At 42.3% G+C, this 25,604-nt stretch overlaps 2 protein-coding genes across 2 annotated transcripts in view; one reads left to right on the top strand and one right to left on the bottom strand.

Moving 5' to 3' along the window:
• Nucleotides 1-201: 201 nt before the first annotated feature.
• Nucleotides 202-25,604, bottom strand: part of LOC134212552 (pH-sensitive chloride channel 2) — a 50,742-nt gene continuing 25,339 nt past the window's right edge. The window contains exons 2-7 of the mRNA XM_062690530.1: nucleotides 20,189-20,298; nucleotides 2,139-2,224; nucleotides 1,758-2,073; nucleotides 1,543-1,701; nucleotides 839-1,338; nucleotides 202-784 (exon numbers count right to left, since the gene is read on the bottom strand). Coding sequence (XP_062546514.1) covers nucleotides 500-784; nucleotides 839-1,338; nucleotides 1,543-1,701; nucleotides 1,758-2,073; nucleotides 2,139-2,224; nucleotides 20,189-20,298 — 1,456 coding nt within the window. The 3' untranslated portion in view covers nucleotides 202-499. The remainder of the gene's footprint in view (nucleotides 785-838; nucleotides 1,339-1,542; nucleotides 1,702-1,757; nucleotides 2,074-2,138; nucleotides 2,225-20,188; nucleotides 20,299-25,604) is intronic.
• Nucleotides 10,997-12,821, top strand: LOC134212553 (RB-associated KRAB zinc finger protein-like). Its single transcript, XM_062690531.1, has 3 exons — nucleotides 10,997-11,110; nucleotides 11,685-11,811; nucleotides 11,877-12,821. The coding sequence occupies exons 1-3, from the start codon at nucleotides 11,094-11,096 to the stop codon at nucleotides 12,801-12,803; spliced, it is 1,071 nt and encodes a 356-aa protein (XP_062546515.1). The 5' UTR covers nucleotides 10,997-11,093; the 3' UTR covers nucleotides 12,804-12,821.

The raw sequence follows: 25,604 nt of genomic DNA, 5'->3' as shown, positions 1-25,604 counted from the left end.
ACGTACGAATTGTGAGAAAAATCCAACTTTGTTAGCGGCTATAATTCGGATTTGCACCGAATTGATAATATCAGTTTGAGAATTAGATAATAAATTTGTAATTACGACAATGCCAAACATGGTGAACATATTAAAATGAGAACAGCCAAGGAGCATGCATGCATATATAATGGAAAACAAAAAGAACAATAAAATTAAAGATTTAACGTTTATATTATAACATTCACATTTACTTCAACTAGCATAAATAGTTAGACTAATACATTTGCACATTAATTCCTTAATTTCTAGTATCGGACACTGTTGTACGGAATTCTAGATTTCTAAAGTCACATTATTTACAATAATAATAAGGATATTTAATCAGTATTCATAGTTATTCACATACAGTTCATTAACGTTCTGAACATATTATTTTGAAGAAAACAATATTTCAACGGACATCACATTATTCTTTTTTATAATTTAGGATTGCAATCTTAAATGATAGACTGATCGACTATAAGTAGTAAACGAAAGACCAATAGAATATATTGAAAATGAAAAAGCACACTGGGAACACAAATCTTGATCTTTTGTCGATCCAGATGGAAATTTCTTGCGGCGTCATTGTTGTCCATCCATTACCATTAACATTGGACTGCTCATTTGTTTTGCTCAAGTCATTCGTAGAGCCGGATGTATCCTCAATTTTGATCGCTATGTTTCCATTGCGAGTATCAGTGGAGTCCGCATTCGAGGTCGTTATTATTGGAAGCAGTGAATTTGATTTCGACGGGAATGACTAAAATGATAGAAAAATTAATATCCTACATGAATATAGTTACTTGATACTTACATGAACGGTAAGGTAATTGTTGTATGAATTGTTTGAAGCAGTTATTGTCGATTGAGCATCCAAGCTTGTACATGAGTGAGATTTCTGTAGATTTCCATTGTTTTTTCTCGACGGTACTGGCGTAAATGTTGATTTTAAAATGTATTTGCTGTTCTTCTTCTTCAGCTCAACGTTTTTCTGTCTACGCCATATCGTGTTAACAAATGCAAATTCTACCAAGCTTCCAAAGATAAAGCCAGTGCAGGCAAGGAACCATATTTCCGAGGCTTTGATGTAGCTAACTTTGGGGAGAGTTTTACCTTGCGCCGAAGCCAATGTGATGAACGTTAACATAGTACTGGTTCCAAGAGTTATCCGAGGAGCAGATTGGTCGGCCTGGAGCCAAAAAGTAACCCACGAAATGGCCACCAACATAATCGAAGGGATAAAGTAGTCCATCAGGTAGAAACCCACTTCTCGCGATAGATGAACGGTGAAGCTTAGAGAACTGTAGTTGCCAGCTGGGTAGGAAAAAAGAATGGATTATTATGGTATATCTGATTTATATTTTCGTTAAAACGGAATTTCACGAAAAATGCTCAAACCTATTATTGTCATTATGCGATTATTTGAGTATACACATTTCTAATCACACACTTCAATCGAAACCGTGAGCTATGAACAAGAATGCCTTATTTTATAATATGTACTTTGAAATAACATACCAAATGCTCCATGACGAAGATCGTTCAAATCAGCATTTATCACCGATTCGTTCGTAAACATTTCAAGAAGCACGTACTCCGTTAGGTGAAGTTCAGGCGCTAAGGTAACTGGGGATTTCTTCTCCCATTGTAAGTTGAGATCAGCCTCGTTGTACATCCCTGTAAAAATGAAACGTCATAAAACTAAATCAAATGCTTTCTTTCGAATAACTTACAGCTCTCAAGAATGGTAGAGCAATGCTGCTCGTCGAAAGGGAACTTTTGCAGGTTCATCCAGCAGTACAGCGTGGCACTTATGCGTGTAGAAATTATCACAGTACCATCTGGCGATACAGATGTAAGAATATCCTTCTCCGCAGTGCCCAGGATATCCGAGCTACGCTCGTTGGCAAGAAATACATGAGGCACCCACAGCACATCTCTCAGGGACTGCTCTCCCATGATGGGCTCCGTTCGGTTTGGTGCAACTTTCTTGAAGACCAATCGCGAATCAACGTATCGAAGCTGCAGTAGAGCGTGAATTTTGAACTGCTGCAAAGATTTAGAATAATCTAGTTTAATATATATGTAACATGTAGATGAAAATCCCTACTAACCAGGTCATGAGCTTCCAAGTTCTGTAGAAAATAAATGTATGCTCGAGCATACACCTGTACCGGAAGTTTAGTTCCATTTTCAGAATCTGTAAATAAATTAATAGAAAAACGTTATAATAACAGGTTCCACTAATAAATATTTTATTGTCGTTGAAAATTTTCATTGGTGGAATAATTTAAGTCGTAAGTTTTCAATGATTCAATACGCGTTTTCTCTGGCTTGCCTGTTATAGATCAGTTAAATTTATACGCAGTCAGTCTTCAAGGTGCAACATGTGTGAGATGCTCACGTAAGTTTTTGCACCCAATCAAACGTTGCTTGTTATGTTCGAACTTGCACATAGCAATCTGAACTCGAGCCTGAACTCCGATACACCCAGGCGCAATGTACAATGTTCAACATCGGGTTTAAACTTGGGATCAAACATGAACGCTTGCACACGAGAATGCAACGCTTGGGTAAATGAACGGGTTGCTAGGGAAACTATTGTTGATTCTTCATGTTTCCCAGCCTTGTTATTCATATCTTGAATAAGAGAATTTAACCAAACTTCAATGAAGGTACTATTGAAAAATTAAAACATTTTGTGCACATTTTTTGCACATGCATAACGAAGCGTTTATAGAGGTGATGTCTTGATTCAGGCCTTTCATTCACGACGTCTTAGGTTCAAATCTGCTCTAAGCGGAGCTTTTTATTCCATTTTCGAGGTTCTGAAAGCATTTCTTCTTAGGATTTCGGGACTCTGCAACCACCAAAAAACTGATTAGTTCATATTTCTAAAAGTTTGGGATAATATTTTTTTTGACACGTTTATAAGGTGATAATTTATTCTACTTACTTCGCGGTGGTACTTGATAAACATTCCGAGAATCTGAAGCGAAGTTCTGGATTGCATAGAGATTTCTGTTTTCCAGGGGGAGGGGGATTCAACCTTTTTGAAGAACCTTATGATCATTTATTATTATTTAATCAGACTAAGGCCGAAGTGGCCTGTGCGGTATATAAGAGTCTTCTCCATTCGGCTCGGTCCAAGTCCTCGGCTACACGTCGCCAACCACGCAGTCTACGGAGGGTCCGCAAGTCATCTTCCACCTGATCGATCCACCTTGCACGCTGCGCACCTCGCCTTCTTGTGCCCGTCGGATCGTTGTCGAGAACCATTTTCACCGGGTTACTGTCCGACATTCGTGCCCGGCCCATCGCAGTCGTCCGATTTTCGCGGTGTGAGCGATGGATGGTTCTCCCAACAGCTGATGCAATTCGTGGTTCATTCGCCTCCTCCACGTACCGTCCGCCATCTGCACCCCACCATAGATGGTACGCAGCACTTTCCTTTCGAAAACTCCAAGTGCGCGTTGGTCCTCCACGAGCATCGTCCAGGTCTCGTGTCCGTAGAGGACTACCGGTCTAAATAGCGTTTTGTAGATTGTCAGTTTGGTACGGCGGCGAACTCTATTCGATCGGAGCGTCTTGCGGAGTCCAAAGTACGTACGATTTCCAGCCACTATGCGTCTCCGAATTTCTCTGCTGGTGTCATTTTCGGCAGTCACCAGTGAGCCCAAGTACACAAATTCTTCTACCACCTCGATTTCGTCACCACCGATGCAAACTCGCGGTGGGTGGCTCACATTGTCTTCTCTTGAACCTCTTCCTATCATGTACTTCGTCTTCGACGTGTTGATGACTAGTCCGATCCGCTTAGCTTCCCTCTTCAGTCTGATGTAGGCTTCCTCCATCTTCTCAAAGTTACGTGCCATAATATCTATGTCATCGGCGAAACCAAATAGCTGGACGGACTTATTGAAAATTGTACCACTCGTGTTAATCCCGTGTTAATCCCCACAACTCTTCGTATTACCCCTTCCAAAGCGATGTTGAATAGCAAACACGAAAGACCATCACCTTGCCGTAACCCTCTGCGGGTTTCGAAGGGACTCGAGAATGCCCCTGAAACTCGAACTACGCACATCACCCGATCCATCGTCGCTTTGATCAACCGTGTCAGTTTATCCGGAAAACCGTGTTCGTGCATTAGCTGCCATAGCTGGTCCCGATCGATTGTATCATATGCGGATTTGAAGTCGATGAATAGATGATGTGTGGGCACGTTGTATTCGCGGCATTTCTGCAGTACTTGGCGAATGGCGAACACCTGGTCCGTGGTGGAGCGTTCGCCCATAAAACCCGCCTGGTACTGCCCCACGAACTCCCTTGCAGTTGGTGCTAGTCGACGGCATAAAATTTGGGAGAGTACCTTGTAGGCGGCGTTCAGCAATGTGATTGCGCGGTAGTTGCTACAATCCAGCTTATCGCCCTTTTGTAGATGGGACACACGACACCTTCCATCCACTCCTGCGGCAAAACTTCCTCCTCCCAAATCTTGGTAATGACCCAGTGCAGCGCTCTAGCCAGTGCCTCACCACCGTGTTTAAATAGCTCTCCTGGTAGTTGGTCAACCCCAGGGGCTTTTTTGTTCTTCAGCCGGCCAATCTCCTCCTGGATTCCCTGGAGATCCGGAGCCGGTAGAATTATGTCCTGCGCGCGTTCTCCCAGGTCCATCACCATACCGCCATCTTCGTCTGCCACATCGCCATTCAGGTGTTCTTCGTAGTGCTGCCGCCACCTTTGGATCACCTCACGCTCGTTCGTAAGAAGGTTCCCGTTTATGTCCTTACACATATCAGGCTGTGGCACGTGGCCCTTACGTGAACGGTTTAACTTCTCATAGAACTTTCGTGTGTTATTAGCACGGTACAGTTGCTCCGTTTCTTCACGGTCTCGATCTTCCTGCTGGCGCCTTTTCCTCCGGAAAATCGAGTTTTGTCTGTTCCGCGCCTGTTTATATCGTGCCTCGTTCGCCCTCATGCGGTGTTGCAGCAATCTCGCCCATGCTGCATTCTTCTCTTCCACTAACTGCTCACATTCGCCGTCATACCAGTCGTTTCTCTGATCCGGGGGCACCGTTCCAAGTGCAGCGGTTGCGGTGCTACCAATGGCGGATCGAATATCTCTCCAGCCACCTTCAAGAGACGCTGCGCCTAGCTGCTCTTCCGTTGGAAGTGCCACTTCCAGCTGCTGCGCGTATTCTTGGGCTAGTCTACCATCTTGTAGCCGCCCAATGTTAGGCCGCGGCGTCCGACTTCGACGCGTGTTGTACACCGTCGAGAGTTTTGAGCGCAGGCATACTGCAACGAGGTAGTGGTCGGATTCAATATTCGCACTGCGGTAAGTGCGGACGTTCGTGATGTCGGAGAAGAATTTACCGTCGATTAGAACGTGGTCGATTTGGTTTTCCGTTTCTTGGTTAGGTGATCTCCATGTGGCCTTGTGGATATTTTTGCGGGGAAAGAAGGTGCTTCGGACTACCATTCCGCGGGAGGCTGCGAAGTTTATGCATCGTTGGCCGTTGTCATTCGATACGGTGTGCAGACTATCCGGTCCGATGACCGGTCTATACATTTCCTCCCTTCCTACCTGTGCGTTCATGTCACCGATGACGATTTTAACGTCCCGCAGTGGGCATCCATCGTATGTCTGCTCCAGCTGTGCGTAGAACGCTTCTTTCTCGTCGTCGGGTCTCCCTTCGTGTGGGCAGTGCACGTTGATGATGCTATAGTTGAAGAAACGGCCTTTAATCCTCAGCTTGCACATCCTTGCGTTGATTGGCTGCCACCCAATCACGCGTTGGCGCATCTTACCCAGCACTATGAAGCCGGTTCCCAGCTCGTTGGTGGTGCCACAGCTTTGGTAGAAGGTAGCCGCTCGATGCCCGCTTTTCCACACTTTCTGTCCTGTCCAGCAAATCTTCTGCAGCGCCACGACGTCGAAGTTGCGGGGATGTAATTCATCGTAGATCATCCTGTCGCAACCTGCGAAACCTAGCGACTTGCAATTCCATGTTCCAAGCTTCCAATCGTGATCCTGTATTCGTCGCCTGGGTCTTTGCCGATTATATCGAGTCGCATTATCTCTTATATTGTTCGTAATGATTGGTTTTCTAGGCGGCTTATTGGGCCAGCGCAAACCTCCTGTCTCGTCGGAGGGCCGTCGTGTCAGGGCTGTTTAGCGTCCCACCTAACACCAGGACTTGGGCTTGTGCGCTTTGAGCGGCACACGGTCGCTTTGGTGGGGCCTACTTGCGGATACATGCAGCTTTTTATAGAGGTTTAACAGGGCCCACTGTCAAACCCCACCACATCCTAGGCAAGCCCCACAACTCGCAGATGGCCTGGGGAGGGATCGTCAAGCCCTTGGACATAGTCCCTGCTGCCCTAGGACATAGTCCCTGCTGCCCTATACCTTATGATCAACGGGGCTTTAATTCCAGTTTCGCATTTTTTTTAGATTGTAATAATTGAAAATTTTACCTTTTATGAAAGCCATGTACACTGACAAAAAACTCCGCATTATATTCATGAGTTCACACATGCATTTTTGCAATGAGGGTAGCGAAATGGATTCCATATTCTCGACACATATATTCCATGCGCCCGCATGCATTACATGAGTGTTCACACATACTAGGGTAACTGTTCTATTTTGGATCCCTAGAGGAAGTGCTTCCCAATATATGCTTATATCTATTGAAATACATGTTCGATACAGGCGGAAATGGTACAATTTCAAAGATGAAGGTTTTATTTATGAAAAATAAATTCGAAATGGGCTTCAGTTATTGATAAACCGGTGAAATTTGCCATTTTCTGAAATGAAAATATTCTTCGTTTTGGACAGTGCAACATATTTTGGACCCCCGAATGTACACATTTTGGACACCCCCAATTGATATTGAGATATTGAGATATCGGTCCAAGCACAAACTGTTGGTAAGCGGTTAAGTATCTTATTTAGCTATTCCACCACCCAAGGGCTGAAAAGTGCTATTTATAAAACTGATACCATTCGTGTGCCATTTCTAAAAAAAATCCAAAGAAAAGGATTCAAACACTAGTGCCTTGAGTGGACGTCAAACGAGTTACCACTAGGCCATCACCTCCACTGAAGAAGAGAAACCATTTGACCAACATGAACAGATGAACAGCATACTATGTATAAACTGATGTTTAAGCTTCCATGTCCAAACCCGTGTGTTTCAACTTGGGCGCACACTCGTGTTCAAACTGGGTGCGATTTTGGTTCGGTTTATGATAAACTCGGTTTGGATCTAGTATGCATGTTTGAGTAAGAACTTGCACACGGGAAAACTGCACTTGTTTAAACGCGGTTCATATTTTCGTGAAGATTGTCCAGCGTACGAATATTGCCTGATTTTCTGAAAATTGCACGCAGCGAACCCTTCATGAAAGGTACCGCCCTGCTTTCAGCACCTCGTCTACTTGATTCTTATGGGTGAATAGCATTGTGGTGTATCGTTTGGCGCGGCCGTACTTTCGACAGTCATTCGCCGCGTGAAGTTTTGTGCAAGTACCCATTTGGGAACATTACAAACGCCGCGCACGTGCCTAGAGATGTCGTAAAATCTCGATTAATTGATTAGTAACTAATCGATTATTGAATAGATTAATCGTTGGGTAGTATTCGATTCAAAATTGAAATAAGCGATAAATTTGCGTTTATCTCTACACATGCCATCAAAACATTCACCGCCAGAATCCACCACGTGGCGGTCATATTTTCAAAAATATCAAAGTAGCTATTTTTCTGCAGGTACGTTTCTCTTAGGCGATTACAGATATACCTCGATTATATATAGACCCTCTATTATATGAACTTCGATTATATGGACATTGTTTTTCGCTCAATTTTTTTTCGTGTCAAGAGGTTTTAAATATAATTGAATATTGTACGTCATATTTTACATTAATTCTATATTTATTAAGTTACATTGGGACTAAAAAAGCCATGAAGGCGTGTTTTAAAAGCACCGCACACTGAATCATATGATCGGCTGACTAGATTGATTTACCAATTTTACGTTGCAAATTCCATTGCATTTGTGTACACCCGATTTTACACACGGATTTTACACGTCCGTGTAAAAAAAATCCCACATAAAATTTTTGCAAAGTTTCTGCATTTTGCATGATTCGTCGAGAAATCATAAAACTTTTTTTACACGGATTTTCTAATTTTGAGCTGGAAACTATTTTTACACGGAACGCATCCTTCGTGTGAAAAAAGAATCGGGTGTATTTTATTAATCAACAACTACCACGGCCACGTCCTTACAAATAGGTGTGGAACGATAACGAGTATTTTAGGTGATCTCTGTTATATGGAAACTTGATGTGAATTGTCAGTCTAAGAAGCGAGTGATGCGATGTCCGTATTAAGGGTTCTTTCACAAATTACGTAACGTCAAATTTGATGATTTAGGACCCCCACCCTCCCCAGATAACACTTTTTGTATGGAAGGTTTAATTTTCAGTATGGATCGTAACGCACGGCCAGACCCCCTCCCTCCTCCTACAGCGTTACGTAATTTGTGAAAGGCCCCTAAGCTGTTAGATCATCGCTAACAAACCATTTTCTGCCCTAAGTGTAGGGAATGGAATTGAACAATGGCGGATTAACAGATGGCGCATTAACATCCAGCAAATTTGACCAAGCATGTATTTTTCGCAGTTTTTCCAGGAAACTTGAAAGGCTTATTTCAATGGCTACTACGTAAAGTATGGAACCTGGCATAATTTTTTCTAGACGAAATGGATTATGAACTGTAAGAAACTGAAAAATCAACAAGAAGTCTTTACATTCAAACATGTTATTAAATATCCCGGTATTTATGTATATTTGTTCGACTCAAGGTTTGCGGATTATACTGATGCTGTACAGCAGGAAGATAATTTGAGTATCTGGAATGTAAGTTAGCAGTTCTCAAATGATTTAAATATTAGAGAGTATATCGTCAATTTCACCTCTTGGGAAAAATGTTGCAAAAGGGCAGTTGAAGCATCCACCGGATATAGTTATGTCTTCGCTATTGGATGATGTAGTTTTGAAACAAAAATACTTCCCCCATCCAGCTGACCACTGCTTTGCTCCTCGGTGGGTGGTTTTATTACTGGGGGTGGTACGAGTACGTGGCTGTCTTTCTCGTCAATGACTGGATGACGGTAATTTGAACCTTATTGAAGTCATTTTTATTCGACTGTGAAGAAAGTTGAAAATATTACCAACAATCACCTCGCATAGAAAAATATCAAACATACATTTTTCCACTAATCGTTTTTCGATTATACATTTTATGATTGGATTGTTTATGGTATCGTAGTAAATTATACAGTATACCCCCGCTGATCCGACAAATGTATGGCCAGACTATCGGGATTTCTCTCGTTAATCTCATTGTCAAATCCATACAAATGAACCAAAACAAAATCACAGCACAAATTTGAAAACTGACAGCATTATGTGTTTAAATGGGTTGATACTTTTTAATCCGGAAAATTAGCGAATTAGCGAGATCCGAACCAACGACTCGTCTAACTAGTGAGTTCCGGATAAGCGGGGGGATACTGTACACCAATTATTGTATCATGAATAATTTTGACGATTGCCTCTAAAATTTTTGGAATTTGGATGATATACTGAACGGGTCGTTAAGTATCGTTACCATTCAAAAATGATCTTTTTTGCAGGCAAAACAAATTGCAGTATCATTGAGGTAACAATCACTTTATGATGCATTTAATGATTCTATGAATAATAATCGTTTGGCGTATGATCGAAATTTAATTATATGAATAGTTTTTCATCCGTATCATAAAGTCATAAAAGCGCTATTAGCAATTAAAAGTGAGTTAATTAATTAATCCGCTAGATTGGCTTTTCTCGGTGATAAACGCGCGGTGATTAGCACAAACAATTAAAAGTGAGGTTAAATTTCAAAAAATTTCAAAACTGGAATCAAAATTTACGCTTTCTTAGCACTTTAATTGTAAGAATCAAAGCAGGGTGTTTAAAATCAAACATTTTCTTCCATTTCAAACACAAGAAACAGTGCATAGAAAGCGTCTATCATTAATTTATCGAACAATGATCCTTCGTTTTTAACCTCACTTTTATTTGCCAATAGACCTGCAGGAGTTCATCAAATTCACTCACCCGATGGATTTTGACATTTGATCGGGTCGTCCTCTCGAACAAAGATTCATTTGGCGTTCATTATGCGACCCGCTCAAACGTCATAATGGATTAATGAAAAAGCAAAATTTGCCGCTATGAAACGAGTAGATAGCGCCACCGTAGACCAGTTCCTTCAAAACCTCTCACATGTTAACCTACATATACAGTAGCGACTTTGTTTTGATGCGGTGAGTGCAAAATGAGTTACCTAAAATAATCCATTTCTTGGGGGAGTTCATTTTGCGTTAGTCTATTACGTGAAGAATTATTGTCCGATTTTCTGGATATGATACACTGCGCGGCGTTTGTAATTTTCCCAAATGGGTACTTGCACAGAACTTCACGCGGCGAATGACTGTCGAAAGTACGGCCGCGCCAAACGATACGCCGCAATGCTATTCGCGCTATTCACTCATAAGAATCAAGTAAACGGGGTGCAGAAAGCGCGGTGGTACCTTTCATAAAGGGTTCGCCACGTGCAATTTTGAGAAAATCAGGCAATATCATTCCATGAATAGAAACTGAATAATATTGTCGGCGTAGTACCAACTTAGAATTCGGAAGTCGGGACTTCCGAACCGAACTTTCTTCCGAAGTTGCCTATATCCGGAGAAAAATCCAACTTCGGTAAATATAAAAAGCGTTATAAATTTATTCCGGATAGACAATATTACCGATTCGATTAATGGTTCATTTCTATTCAGGACCTGGCATATCCGACCCACAGTGTCATTGGTCTAAAACAAATTTGGTCTAAAATTGAATGCATCAACGAACGTCAAGTCCGTCAAGTGTCACTCAGTCACAGTGTTTTTTGTTTTTTATGCATCTGCATCTGCAATTCTGTGCAAAATGACTAAAAAATGCTAAATAAGTTAAAGTATTGCGAGAAAAGAGAAAAATTCTAATTTTGCGGAGCAAAGAAGAAGAAGCAGACTGAGTGTCGGAAACTTCAAAATGGCATGCACTGTACGAAAAGTGTTGATATTTCTTGATATCAAGAATATTCGAGAAATCTAAAATGTTTCTAAATCACATAAATATATGACAAAATGCCTTCAAAGTATCATAAAACTTATTTAAAAAATATGGCGGCATGTAACATTATTTTAAAGTTGCATATTCCCGTTGATTTTAATAATCAACATTCACACCGAAAAAATAAACCAAAATTTTTTACCGTGCAACAAGTGATTTGACGTTTGCGGAATAGCTTTCCGACAGTCGACCGTCGGACCCCGGTTCGAATTTTTCAATCTTCTCGCAATACCTATATTTATTAGTTAGTTAAATACCAGTTACAGGACTTTTACTTAGGTCAAGAAATATGAATCTCTAAGTATCAGAAGTTTGTTTATCAACTTAAGTGAAGCTAGAAAATTTCATTTAATGCTTTATATAAAATAAAACAAAATCTTAAAATTAATTTCTTTCAAAATGTATATCGATGGCAGTGAAAAATCAGAAAACAGATCAGTGGAATTGACTTGCCGATTATGCTTGACAGAGAGGAAACACTCTCAGCCTCTGTTCGTAGAACAACTCCTGGTTGAATGGATTCGTGGCTTAACTTCGCTGAAGGTATGTTTTAAAAATTGAACTAAATTTTGAAAAACGATTTAAAAGTAGTCCTTTCTGATTTGTAGATTGAACACATACAGAATGCACCTGCATCACTGTGCTTGGAATGTAAAACATCTCTTGAAAGTTTTGAGTCTTTCAGAGCAATGTGCTTGTCCAACGACAACATATTTCATGACACGTACGTTCAAACGACTATTCAGAATGAAATGGTTGAAATTTTGCATATTGAAGAAGAGCCAGATGAAGCATCTCAAGATCATGAAGCCTTGAATATGAAAATTGTCGAGGTCCAAGATGAAATTCTTAACAACTCACATGACATGGTCGTTGAAATAGAGGAAAATGAAGCGATAATTGATGAGCCAGATGCGTATGAAGTATTGTATTTAGATACAGCTAGTGGGTCTCCGCTCCGCCGAAGTCACGGCGCATTAGAAGAAAATTTATCATCTCAAGCAGAACAAAAACCGGGAGAAACAAATGGAAAAAAGTTTTGCGAAATATGCAACAAATACGTGAATAGACTAACCCAGCATCAGCTCATTCACAAGGAGGTCCGCCCGTTCCAGTGCACCTACTGCTCCAAGGGTTTCAATCAGCTGTGCAATCTCAAGAAGCACGTCAGAATCCACACGAAGGAGAAGCCCTATCTCTGCAGTGAGTGCGATAAGGGATTTACAAATTCGACCGAGCTGAAAATTCACATGCGAATCCATACGCAGGAGAGACCATTTGAGTGCACTGAGTGTGGCAAGTCATTCGTCACATCGGGCCACCTGGTGCGGCACGCCCGATCTCACAGCGGGTCGAAACCGTACGAGTGTAATGTTTGTAAGGCGAAATTCTCAACATCGAGCCACTTGGTACGACACAAACGGATTCACTCGATGGAAAAACGCTACGAGTGCGTTTCGTGCGCTGAACGGTTTATGAGAAAGGAAAACTTGAGGGCTCATAAGTGTAGAATGGTAGATAATAAGAAAAAATAAATAAATAACACATCGTAATTTCCGTTTTTGCTCAAATTGACAATTTTATCACATACAGAAATAACACATTTCAAATATTCGCTAAATCGGTATTGGAACGTACTCGTACGTATTTAACGGCCCTGTCGTATGAAACATTAGAAATCGGGACGTGGCATAAGAACAACAATTGGAAATTAATGTGAATCGAAAGTTTAATCAGGGGTCTTCCTTAGCCATGCAATAATATGCGTGGCTTCAAAACTAGGTCATGCTGAAGCTGGGTTCAATACCCGGTCCGGTTTAGGACTACGTTGCGATGCGGCAATGTCCCAGCGGGGGAAGTAATGTCAATAAGAAGAAGAACGAAAACGAAATTGATTTGAGGTATGCGTAAATCAATTACAATTATACTTTTTAGCATATTGTTAGAAGAGTATTATTAACATTAAAACATAAGCTAATTAAATTAACATAAACATGCATATAAGTGGTCTATTAGTGTCTCAAAACATGCTCACATTTGCTATCTAGCTTCCACTGAATAGATTTTCGAAATCCCTTTTAATTTTACGTTTTTGCTTTTCTGGGAAATTTTTTAATACATGCTTCTATCTGTTCCTCAATTAAGATCAATTGAAACAAATCAGAATAATAAGCACATTTTCATATCAAATCATTTGTTTTAATTATATTTTCAATACTAAAGTGAATTTGTTTCAAATCTTCTTCTTCTTCATTGCCATTACATCCCCCACTGGGACATTGCCGCCTCGCAGCTTAGTGAAGGAAGGGTCAAACATAACAAAAATAAAGTAAAAAAAAAATAAAGAAAGCCTCGCTTGAAAAACAAATAGACATTGTGTGACATACGTATGTCGTATACAATTAAACGATTAACGGTAACGAGAGATAAACTGATCAAGACATTTAAAATAAGTTAAGGCATGAATATCATGATCGAAATTAATGGGCACGAGTCTGACGCGGACGCGCCAAAACAGAGCACAAGTCTCTCATTGAGTAAACCTGTTTTATCGATGCACGTGATTTTTCTCAGTTTGCATGTCGTCATTATGACTGGTCCAAATCGCGTTACAGTTGCATAGCATAACAGTTCGTGCGTGAGAGAACCGCTCTGAAGAACTCAAGGTCATAAAGTTTGCTTCAATCAAATTACACATCACTGTAGTGTATAGTAAACATCATGAAGACCGTGGATCAAATTATTTTTTGCGTACGGCGTGAGAGAATTACAGACCCCTCTCCCGTAGGGGCCTAGGGCCTTACCAAATAAGTTCGGTGGCCAGGGGGGGAGAGTGGGGGGATTTTCTGGGCAAATCCAGAATTTAAATCTATATGAATAAACATTAGTTTCGATTCCCTTCCTGAACGATTTAACTCACGAAGGGGTTGACCGGGATGACCGATTTGCAAATGTTTCTCCCTAATCGATTCGTCTTGCGATCTGTAAGGTTTATTTGTATGTACAAAAAGTTGGGTAATTTAACGAGGAAAGGTAGAAAATCAGTAGAATACAACTTTGGGTCAGTGGTTGAGGGAAACACAACAATAGCACGAAAATTGATCTAGAGTGCGGTGCTGCAAATAGTTCAGAATATGACATTTGCATAACAAACATCCAGGCAAAGCTGGGTACTTTTCGCTAATAATAGATTAGGGGTAGATATCCAATTGCCGGATACATAAGCCATTAACCGAAAAACTCTCTGTTTATCCGGATTATGTTTACTTGTACACAAAGTATGATCATTGATGATTCATACACATACTATATTTGATCATTTGAACGCGTTTTTCGACGACGTATTTTGATGATGAATTTTGGTGAAAATTTTCACGATTCAGAAAAGTGTAAAGTACCGGAAAATATTGCATCTTGTTCAAATATGACAAAGTTCCTGTTACATGAGTAAAGACATCATTCATAAATAAGGCTGTGGCGATTTCCCCCTGAATCCATCAAATAACTTTAACCCTTTATAAGGCAGACGAATCTAAACAATAAATTAACAAAAACAACAATAGGACACAATGTTAACATGGTATTAAACTCAAATGTATGTTTGTTATACATTAAACAGTTCAGAAACATTGAAAAATTGGTGGCAATATAGTTGTCACTGCCCGGCAAGCAGGAAAACAGGCAACAACAAAAATATAAAAAGATTTTTAAAAATTTGGTTTTACGTGAAACCAGTCAAACCAAGGTACGTTACATTTTTTGGTGAAGAGTCCTAGTCAGAAAACGCATTATAAGTGAAAAAAATTTTGTTCGCTTTTTTTCTGGGAAATGGGAAAAATACACAATTTCGTCAAAAATCTAAAAACCAAATATACAGAAAGGCAAAGCTTTTTTCACGCTAATCACGTAATAATCTAACACAGGAGATTCAAAATAATCGTTACCAACGGGAAAAAATATATCTTTGTCGTTTTTTTTTTAACGAATTATATCTGAAAATCCTTCTTCTACTCAAAACTTACGATCTGTTCATAAAAAAAACTGTTCTCATATTGACATTTCAACTTTTTTATGGCTCAAATTCATCTGGGGTGTTACTAGGAAGCAAATAAAGCCACTACATGTGAAATAGACTGGCCCAGATTACTATGGGAAGAAAAACATGTTGACGAATTCCACGGGGCACCCCCCAGAATTGTGTCTTTGGGTGAGAAAATCAATCTCTGAAAATTTCAGCTCAATCGCTTGTTGCATAAGCTGGCGCATTTGATTTGAAGTTTGTATGGGGATTTCAGCCAAAATGTATAGGAAAATACACCTGCGTCACTCATTCGATCTGGAAATTGGTTCTGATTGCTCGATTGACCTCAGAATTGCAAAAACGGCAGTTGGTATGCTACAAAACAATTTCACAGAACATTGCATGATGATTAAATGAATTTTTATATAATTTTCGGCTGAATTGTTAGGAGCTGATTTGTGTACATTTGGGTTTTTTGATCGAATCGCATCAGCCGAAACCCATATAAAAGTTTATTTAATCATCATACAATGTTCTGTGAAATTGTTTTGTAGCATACCAACTGCCGTTTTTGCAATTCTGAGGTCAATCGAGCAATCAGAACCAATTTCCAAATCGAATGAGTGACGGAGGTGTATTTTCCTATACATTTTGGCTGAAATCCCCATACAAACTTCAAATCAAATGCGCCAGCTTATGCAACAAGCGATTGAGCTGAAATTTTCAGAGATTGATTTTCTCACCAAAAGACACAATTCTGGGGGGTGCCCCGTGGAATAAGACAACTTTTTGTTTCCTGGGCCAGTCTAATGTGAAATAATAAGTAGAGCTCTTGTTAATAAATAGAAAAAACATATAATTTGTTGGTGGCAATATAGTTGCCACTGTCTTATAAAGGGTTAAAAGCAAGTTTATGGGGTCGGGGAAAGTTCTTACGATGGTTTGAGACCCATCCGGTCTCTGAAAAGGAGGGGTTGGTGCTCCTTAACAAATGCAACAGAAATGTCGGCATAACGTAAGAACTACTGAAGCAAATAGATCATTATTTGGCATGTGGAGGTTGTTGATGCAGAGAAATATTTGTATGGAGAAGAAGCCGTCCCATACAAATGAAACATACATTTCTGCATAATGGCACGGCAAATGCTGGGTAAAGCGTACCATTGGTACTTCGCGTACCTGAAGGAATAAAATAGACCCCATCTCGCGGTCCTTAGCCTCTTACCCAGCAACTCCTATCCCTACCTCCCCGCGGTGCTGGCCGGGATACGAGCAACCTTAGGGAAAATCGGGTAACCAACCCCGGTGGGAACTATGGTCGTATGCTGACAGGGAAGGGGGGGTTTGCTCTTCTCCGGAGGTGCAAATCTTATTGAGCGTCTGTTCTCCATGTCAGGATCGGCTCACAACAGCGTCTGTTCTCCATGTTAGGGGCGGCTGATCATCGTCCGAGTGCCAGCGAGGGACTCTAAGTGAAACTGTGCACCATGGTCCACCGGAAATTTAGGGGGTTTGGTGTCAGTCCCTGCAAGCCAGCCTTTAAAAATCATAAGCAACGAACAATCAACAAGAGAGTACGGACCGGAACCATCGGCGAAGACCACTGCGACGAAAAAGGACTAGCGATTGGAAACTCGGTTCGTGGAACTGCAGATCTTTCAACTTCATCGGGAGCACACGCATATTCGCCGATGTGCCCAAGTACCGTGGATTCGACATCGTATCGCTGACGGAGGTTTATTGGAAGGGATCAATGGTGCGAACGATCAGAGGTAATTATACCATCTACCAGAGCTGCGGCAACACACACACGAGCTGGGAACAGCTTTCATAGTGATGGGCGATATGCAAAGGCGCGTGATCGGGTGGTGGCCGAACAAATAAAAGAATGTGCAGGTTGAGGATCAAAGGCCGGTTCTTCAACTTCAGCATAATCAACGTCCATAGCCCACACTCCGGAAGCACTGATGATGATAAGGACGCATTCTACGCGCAGCTGGAACGTGAGTACGACAGCTGCCCAAGCCACGACGTCAAAATCATCATAGGAGATTTGAACGCTCAGGTTGGCCAAGAGGAGGAGTTTAGACCGACTATTGGAAAGTTCAGCGCTCACCGGCTGACGAACGAAAACGGCCTACGACTAATTGATTTCGCCGCCTCCAAGAATATGGCCATTCGCAGCACCTACTTCCAACACAGCCGCCCGTATCGGTACACCTGGAGATCACCACTGCAGACAGAATCACAAATCGACCACGTTCTGATTGATGGACGGCACTTCTCCGACGTCAGGACATATCGACGTCAGGACATATCGTGGCGCTAACATCGACTCTGACCACTATCTGGTGATGGTTAAACTGCGCCAAAAACTATCCGTCATCAACAATGTTCGGTACCGACGACCGCCGCGGTACGACCTAGAGCGACTGAAGCAACCTGATGTCGCCACTGCATACGCGCAGCATCTCGAGACAGCGTTGCCGGAAGAGGGTGAGCTCGATGGGGCCCCTCTTGAGGACTGCTTGAATACAGTCAAAGCAGCCATTAACGACGCAGCGGAGAACAACGTCGGGTATATGGGTCGAAGTCGACGGAACGATTGGTTCGACGAAGAGTGCAGACAGATTCTGGAGGAAAAGGACGCAGCGCGGGCGGTCGCGCTGCAGCAAGGTACCCGGCAGAACGTGGAACGTTATAGACGGAAGCGGAGACAGCAGACCCGCCTTTTCCAGGAGAAGAAACGCCGCCTGGAAGAAGCGGAGTGCGAGGAGATGGAACAGCTGTGCCGTTCTCAAGATACACGCAAATTCTATCAGAAGCTCAACGCATCCCGCAAAGGCTTCGTGCCGCGAGCCGAAATATGCCGGGATAAGGATGGGAGCATCTTGACGGACGAACGTGTGGTGATCGAAAGGTGGAAGCAGCACTACGAGGAACATCTGAATGGCGCTGAGAGTACAGGCAGTGAAAGTCAAGGCAGCGGAGGAGATGACTACGTCAGTTCAGCGGACGATGGAAGCCAACCAGCCCAAACCTTGAGGGAAGTTAAGGATGCCATTCAACAGCTAAAGACCAACAAAGCCGCTGGTAAGGATGGTATCGGAGCTGAGCTCATCAAGATGGGCCCGGAAAAGCTGGCCACTTGCCTGCACAAACTGATAGTCAGAATCTGGGAAACCGAACAGCTACCGGAGGAGTGGAAGAAAGGGGTTATATGCCCCATCTACAAGAAAGGCGACAAACTGGAGTGTGAGAACTTTCGAGCGATCACCATCCTTAATGCCGCCTACAAAGTGATATCCCAGATCATCTTCCGTCGTCTGTCACCATTAGTGAACGAGTTCGTGGGAAGTTATCGAGCCGGCTTCGTTGACGCCCGCTCGACAACGGACCAGATCTTTACTGTACGGCAAATCCTTCAAAAATGCCGTGAATACCAGGTCCCAACGCACCATCTGTTCGTTGATTTCAAGGCGGCATACGACAGTATAGACCGCGTAGAGCTATGGAAAATTATGGACGAGAACAGCTTCCCTGCGAAGCTTACCAGACTGATCAAAGCAACGGTGGATGGTGTGCAAAACTGTGTGAAGATTTCGGGCGAACACTCCAGTTCGTTCGAATCGCGCCGGGGTAAAGACAAGGTGATGGACTTTCGTGCCTGTTGTTCAACATTGCGCTAGAAGGTGTCATGCGGAGAGCCGGGTGTAACAGCCGGGGTACGATTTTCAACAGATCCAGTCAATTTATTTGCTTCGCGGATGACATGGACATTGTCGGCCGAACATTTGCAAAGGTGGCAGAACTGTACACCCGCCTGAAACGTGAAGCAACAAAAGTTGGACTGGTGGTGAATGCGTCAAAGACAAAGTACATGCTTGTGGGCGGAACCGAGCGCGACAGGGCCCGCCTGGGAAGCAGTCTTACGATAGACGGGGATACCTTCGAGGTGGTCGAGGAATTCGTCTACCTCGGATCCTTGCTAACGGCTGACAACAACGTTAGTCGTGAAATACGAAGGCGCATCATCTGTGGAAGTCGGGCCTACTACGGGCTCCAGAAGAAACTGCGGTCGAAAAGATTCGCCACCGCACCAAATGTGTCATGTACAAGACGTTAATAAGACCGGTAGTTCTCTACGGACATGAAACATGGACAATGCTCGAGGAGGACTTGCAAGCACTCGGAGTATTCGAGAGACAGGTGCTTAGGACCATCTTTGGCGGTGTGCAAGAAGACGGTGTGTGGCGGCGAAGAATGAACCATGAGCTCGCCCAACTCTACGGCGAACCCAGTATCCAGAAGGTAGCTAAAGCCGGAAGGGTACGATGGGCAGGACATGTTGCAAGAATGCCGGACAGCAACCCTGCAAAGATGGTGTTCGCTTCCGATCCGGCAGGTACGAGACGGCGTGGAGCGCAGCGAGCGAGATGGGCAGACCAGGTGCAGAACGACTTGGCGAGCGTGGGGCGTATCCGAGGATGGAGAGATGCGGCATCGAACCGTGCATTGTGGCGTCAAATTGTTGATTCAGTGTTATCTGTTTAGATGTTAACTAAATAAATGAAATGAAATGAAACTATCCTATTTAATTCCATCACTTGATTGCAACTTTAATGATACATATTTTGACTTTAACACCAAGGCCGTCTTCAGGTATGAGTAAAATGCAGATTGGACTGACTTGTGATTCAAGTCAGTAAAGCCTATCGAATGTGTACCATTGAACGCACAAACATCTTGAAAAATCCATACAAAAAAGTTACGAAGGTCTAAATGTAGCATTGAAGAATTCATAAATAGACACCTCTATCCCGACCACAGTTTAAAAAGTAATACCTAATAAAGTATTTTCAAATATTGTTTGAACACGAGTACAATAATATAACTTACATGAAGTTGGTCGCTCCAATCGATCGTATCGGCAGCCGTGTGTTAACCGCTGGAGCAGCTGTGTCTGGGAGAGTTTGTTCGCTTCCTCTAGCGAAGGGCAGTCTGATTCTCTGAAAAGAAAAGTGAAAACATTATTTTAAGCAGTATTGATGGATCTACAAGTCAAACGATTTTTAGTATCTTGCTATGAAACGACTTAAGCATTGGTGGAGCCCTCCTAAGACTAGGGCTCATATAAGCAACTACAAAGCATGACTACGCGGAGAATAACTGTGTTTGAACCCCGATTCGGTTCAGGAAATTTTCGAGTTGAAAATTGTCTCGACTTCCCTGGTTCATAGATTAGGTATTATCGTATTCGCCTGGCAGTTCATAACTAGGGTAGATGTACCAGTCGTGGCTATAACACCATTTGTCGCACCAATGCATTATGTGCAGAACTTCAAATCAAACCGCTTCAGAACATGTTCAGCACAGTAGATCACATTTATTTGATACTGTATCACCTTTAATCTCCTCCGAATGATGGCCAATTTCAAAGGAAATCAATGGGATTCGCCATAATAGGAATCTTTTTTTTGTTAAATATCTTGGCTGTGCATATGCACAGCATATGTTTCGAAATGGACGAATTGATATGAAATTTGCGAAAAAGCAACCACGTGTCTTGGAGGGACTCGAACCCTCAACCTCCTACTCTCTAGATAGGCGTGATAACCCCTACACAACAAGACCACTTAAAGGTCACGTTTTGCGGAAAAGCCATCAGAATCCGAGTACCAACCTCCACCGCGGTTAGCTCTCTTTTTTGCAAATTGAATATCTTTCGGATGCTTGATTTGTCCAATCTCCACATGCGCTTTACTATTGTATATCCACAGCCAAGCGAGTGCACATTGTTTATTAAACGAGAGGATCGCACTCCATGCCCCATAGTAACTGTCTGGGCGGGACGGTATAGAATGCGAATTCAATCGCACTCTGCTGTGCCAAAGGCTTGCTTGGCTAAAGCATTTGATGAGTTTGATTGCCTTTAACGTAAGCGCTCGCGTGTACTCAGACGACTAATGACGGTGAAAGACCGACACTTGATTACAATTGATTGCATATTATTCGGCAACTCGGCCGTACGAAAACCATTTTTTTGTTAAATATCTTGGCTGTGCATATGCACAGCATATGTTTCGAAATGGACAAATTGATATGAAATTTGCGAAAAAGCAACCACGTGTCTTGGAGGGACTCGAACCCTCAACCTCCTACTCTCTAGATAGGCGTGATAACCCCTACACAACAAGACCACTTAAAGGTCACGTTTTGCGGAAAAGCCATCAGAATCCGAGTACCAACCTCCACCGCGGTTAGCTCTCTTTTTTGCAAATTGAATATCTTTCGGATGCTTGATTTGTCTAATCTCCACATGCGCTTTACTATTGTATATCCACAGCCAATAGGAACCACAATTTTAGAATAGCGTCATAAGTAATTAGTGCATGTGTTCCTATTGTGGATAAAGCGATTTTGTGTATAAATATGAAATGTAATGCGGTTTTCTTATTTTTTTCAAGTAGCGGGAAGGAAAGCTTTTCTTTTAACATATTAATGCTAAATAAAAAATCAAGCCATATAAATTTCCCACAGATCTAATTCGCAACCAAGTCACGCTTACAAACTAGACTGCTTTATTTGCTGCGCCTTTCACTGACCAGCTGTTATCCCAATCAACTGCGATATTCCAGCGTTGATAGCCAACGACATCGGTGCGATACGATCATGAAACGTAAATTATGCTAATAAAATGATCTATTAATGTGCATCGTGATCCATTTGTAAACGAGCACCCAGTCGAACCGGCGGCGACGAGCGACGGATTGTGTCCGATGGGGGCGCTAAACGGCATTTGCGTACCCACCCAACGACAATCGCATTATAAAAGAATCACAATCAAGAGGTGTGAATTAATAGACAAATAGTCAAGAAGGGTGCCGGGAGGGAATCCGGTGCGGTGTGATCGATTATCATAAACAGCTCGTAAATACTCTTCGCAAGCCGGAACTCGCAGCAGCTTCCCGAATTTGTCCACGCGTACTTTGTGCCGGTGCGTTGCTGTTTTGGCCTTGTGGCCGCTGCAAGGTGCATTAAAGATTCTCCGTTGTGTTTATGGAAACTGAATTTTAAGTAGATTGTGGTGCAGTCAGCTAAAATGATAAAATTGTTGAGCACTGATATAGGAAATTTGTTTATCACGTATTTTTCAGTTGCAAAATTTATGTTTTGAAATAAATTAGTAATATTCAAATTGGATATGCTAAATCGCGTATGACAAACTTAGTTTATTACCTAATTAATCTAATTGTATAACTTTTAAAACATACATTTGCAGTATATGTGAAAGAGTAAAGATGGATTTGTAATCCTCTAACTTGATAACCCCGGTCCAATGATAATTTCAAAATCAAACTAAAGATTCAACAGTATCTGTGCATATATTCAGGAACGCGAGTTGTAGCAACTATCAACAATCAAGGAAGCACCGAAGGACTAACCTTGTGAATGTACGTGGCTCCTCCTGATCACTGGCCCTAAATTTCCAATAGGTACAACTATCACGAAATTCCGATGTGTGGACACGCGCCAGTTTGAAGGATTGTTTAGTTAAACAGTTACTCTACGAAGCACATGGCGCCTCGTGGATTCCGTTCAGTGATGAATTATGCAAATTGAAATTGCTTGTGGAGACACGGGCGCGATCGGATGCGGCCGGTAGCAGAGGTCATTGTTCGGGGGAGTTTTGTTTATCGTTTAACCGAGACCGAGCAAATGATATGCAAACATGGGATGATTACTCTGGATATTACTCAATGCTCGATAAGCAATATACAGATAAAGAATTTGATTTACCTCAGAGTTAGCCTTAAGGCTTTAATTTGAACAGTTGTACAATTAGAAATAATATATCGCTATGCATCATGAACAGCTCACTTTGTAAAACAGGAATGTTCTAACGAGCTTTCTCGGGCGTCTCCCTTGAACTGTGAAACATGCAGGTTGAAAGATAGAGCATCTGGAAGTGACTGTTTCCCCGTCGAATGCAACTTGTTGCTAGGAAATCGGTTTATGACAAGTGCTAAAGATGAGTGAGTGCGCAGACCCGTAACGCTGGGTAGACACCTTTACGTGGTGTGTTACGGTGTGTTACGGGGTAAGATCTACCACGGTTACATTGCCAACTACAGGCAAATCCTGACCCAACGAATACCTATCCAACTCCGTGGTATTTATGAGGGTGTCGCTAAGTCGGTAGCCTCTCGTTAAGTAAGTACCACATCAGCATTTCCTTCCTCTCCCTAGTTACGGTGAAGATGGGCGTGGCCAGGAGTAGTAATCCTCATACTTTTGTTATTTTTGTATTTCTTCCTGTTTTCTGATAGCATTCTAGATAAGGATCTCAAAAGTAAAACATGAGTATCACTAGTGTCCAATCTATGACTTACACCTTAACAATGCTAATGCTAATGCTAAAGATGAGTGAGTGCGCACATGCATATACACACACATACACATACTCGTTACGCTATTAAAATATCAAACTCAGTGTCGAGTATTTGTTAGAATTTTTGCCGCATAGATGGCGCTGTGCTTCAAACTTCTTTTAATTTTACACCATAGAACTTTGGTATATTGGCTCCTATCGTGGCGCTAACATCGACTCTGACCACTATCTGGTGATGATTAAACTGCGACCAAAACTATCCGTCATCAACAATGTTCGGTACCGATGACCTCCGCGGTACGACCTAGAGCGACTGAAGCAAGCTGATGTCGCCACTGCGTACGCGCAGCATCTCGAGGCTGCGTTGCCCGAAGAGGGTGAGCTCGATGGAACCCCTCTTGAGGACTGCTGGAATACAGTCAAAGCAGCGGAGAACAACGTCGGGCATGTTTGACGAAGAGTGCAGACATCTTCTAAAGTTGAAGGACGCAGCGCGGGCGGTCACGCTGCAGCAATGTGCCCGGCAGAACGTGGCACGTTATAGACAGAAGCAGAGACAACAGACACCGCCTGGGAAAAGCGGAGTGCGAGGAGATGGAACAATTGCGCCGTTCTCAAGAACCACGCAAGTTCTATCAGAAGCCCAACGCATCCCGTAAGCTTTGTGCCGAGATGTGAAGGGATAAAGATGGGAGCATCTTGACGGACGAACTTGTGGTGATCGAAAGGTTGAAGCAGCACTTAAAAGGCACTGAGAATACAGGCAGTGAAAACCATGGCCCCATGTACACCCAATTCGGTTCAATAAGCATATACGCTTCATATAAACCCCATTTTTTCTTGAGTGCGAGATGCTTAAGGTACTCCCAAACCTTCTGAATTCAGCCAATGGTATCTACCAGACCAATCAGCTTTTGCCAATTTACCCAATCCGGTGTAATATGCATATGATCCTAATTGGAGAAGCGCCTATTGTAGCTTGTGAAAATAATGAATGAAATCGTATCGGTTCAATTAACCTGCTTAATGTTTAGCGCTAAACGGATACATCGTGAAGGACTTAAGGTTGATTGGGTACATGGAACGTTCTGAGCCCCAGGCCGGGTTGAAGAACCATAAAGTTCTGTAGTAGCTTGTAAAAGTGTTGAGTGAAATCCTATCAGCTTAACGGACCTGCTGGGATGTTTAGCGATGAACGTATACATTTTTCTGGACTTGGTTGATGTAGTAGATCGCATCTTTTGAACTCCCGGGCGTTTTGGAAAACCGAAAAGGTCTGTAGTAGCTAGTAACCATAATGAGTGAAATTCTATCGGCACAATGGTCCTGCTGTGATGTTTAGCAATGCCCGGATACATTGTTCAGGCCTTGGTTGATCTGGTAGATTGAATGTTTTAAACTCCAGGACGTTTTGGAGAAGCAAAAATGCCTGTTGTAGTTTGTAAAAGTTATGAGTGAAATCCTATCAGCTCAATGGACCTGCTGGGATGTTTAGCGCTGCACTAATACTTCGTCCAGGGCTTAGTTGATCGGATTGATCGAATGTTTTGAGAGACATGGATTAATGTCTTACATGGATTAAAATACTCAAATATAACTGCTCACTAGCGCCGCCTTTTGGAAGAAGTAATCATTACATTGAGCACCGCTTTGTAGTGCAGGGCATCCTGAGCAACTTTGCCGAATACAACTTAAGTGTAGGTACGAAGGATCTCAAGCTAGAGCCATATTTCACATATATAAGAATATTGCAAGCACACTAGAGGCACCTATTTTAAAAATCCTAATTAGTTCTCCCACCACAGGGCAGTTCATTCTCACCAAAAGATTTTTGGTATAGACTTCATCTTAACAAATTTCAAATTTGTTCGATAAAAAGATTTACAATTTACAATATTCCATATATCGGAGTATCCGGAAATG

This window comes from Armigeres subalbatus, chromosome 2 (assembly GCF_024139115.2).
Source record: "Armigeres subalbatus isolate Guangzhou_Male chromosome 2, GZ_Asu_2, whole genome shotgun sequence".
Lineage (NCBI taxonomy): Eukaryota > Metazoa > Arthropoda > Insecta > Diptera > Culicidae > Armigeres > Armigeres subalbatus.
Note: the sequence above shows the minus strand (reverse complement) of the source record. Positions and strands in the feature narration are given on the sequence as shown.

Coding starts and splice junctions, on each gene's coding strand:
- LOC134212553 (XM_062690531.1), top strand. Junction 11,812..11,876: donor GTGGCTTAACTTCGCTGAAG/GTATGTTTTAAA, acceptor TCTGATTTGTAG/ATTGAACACATACAGAATGC.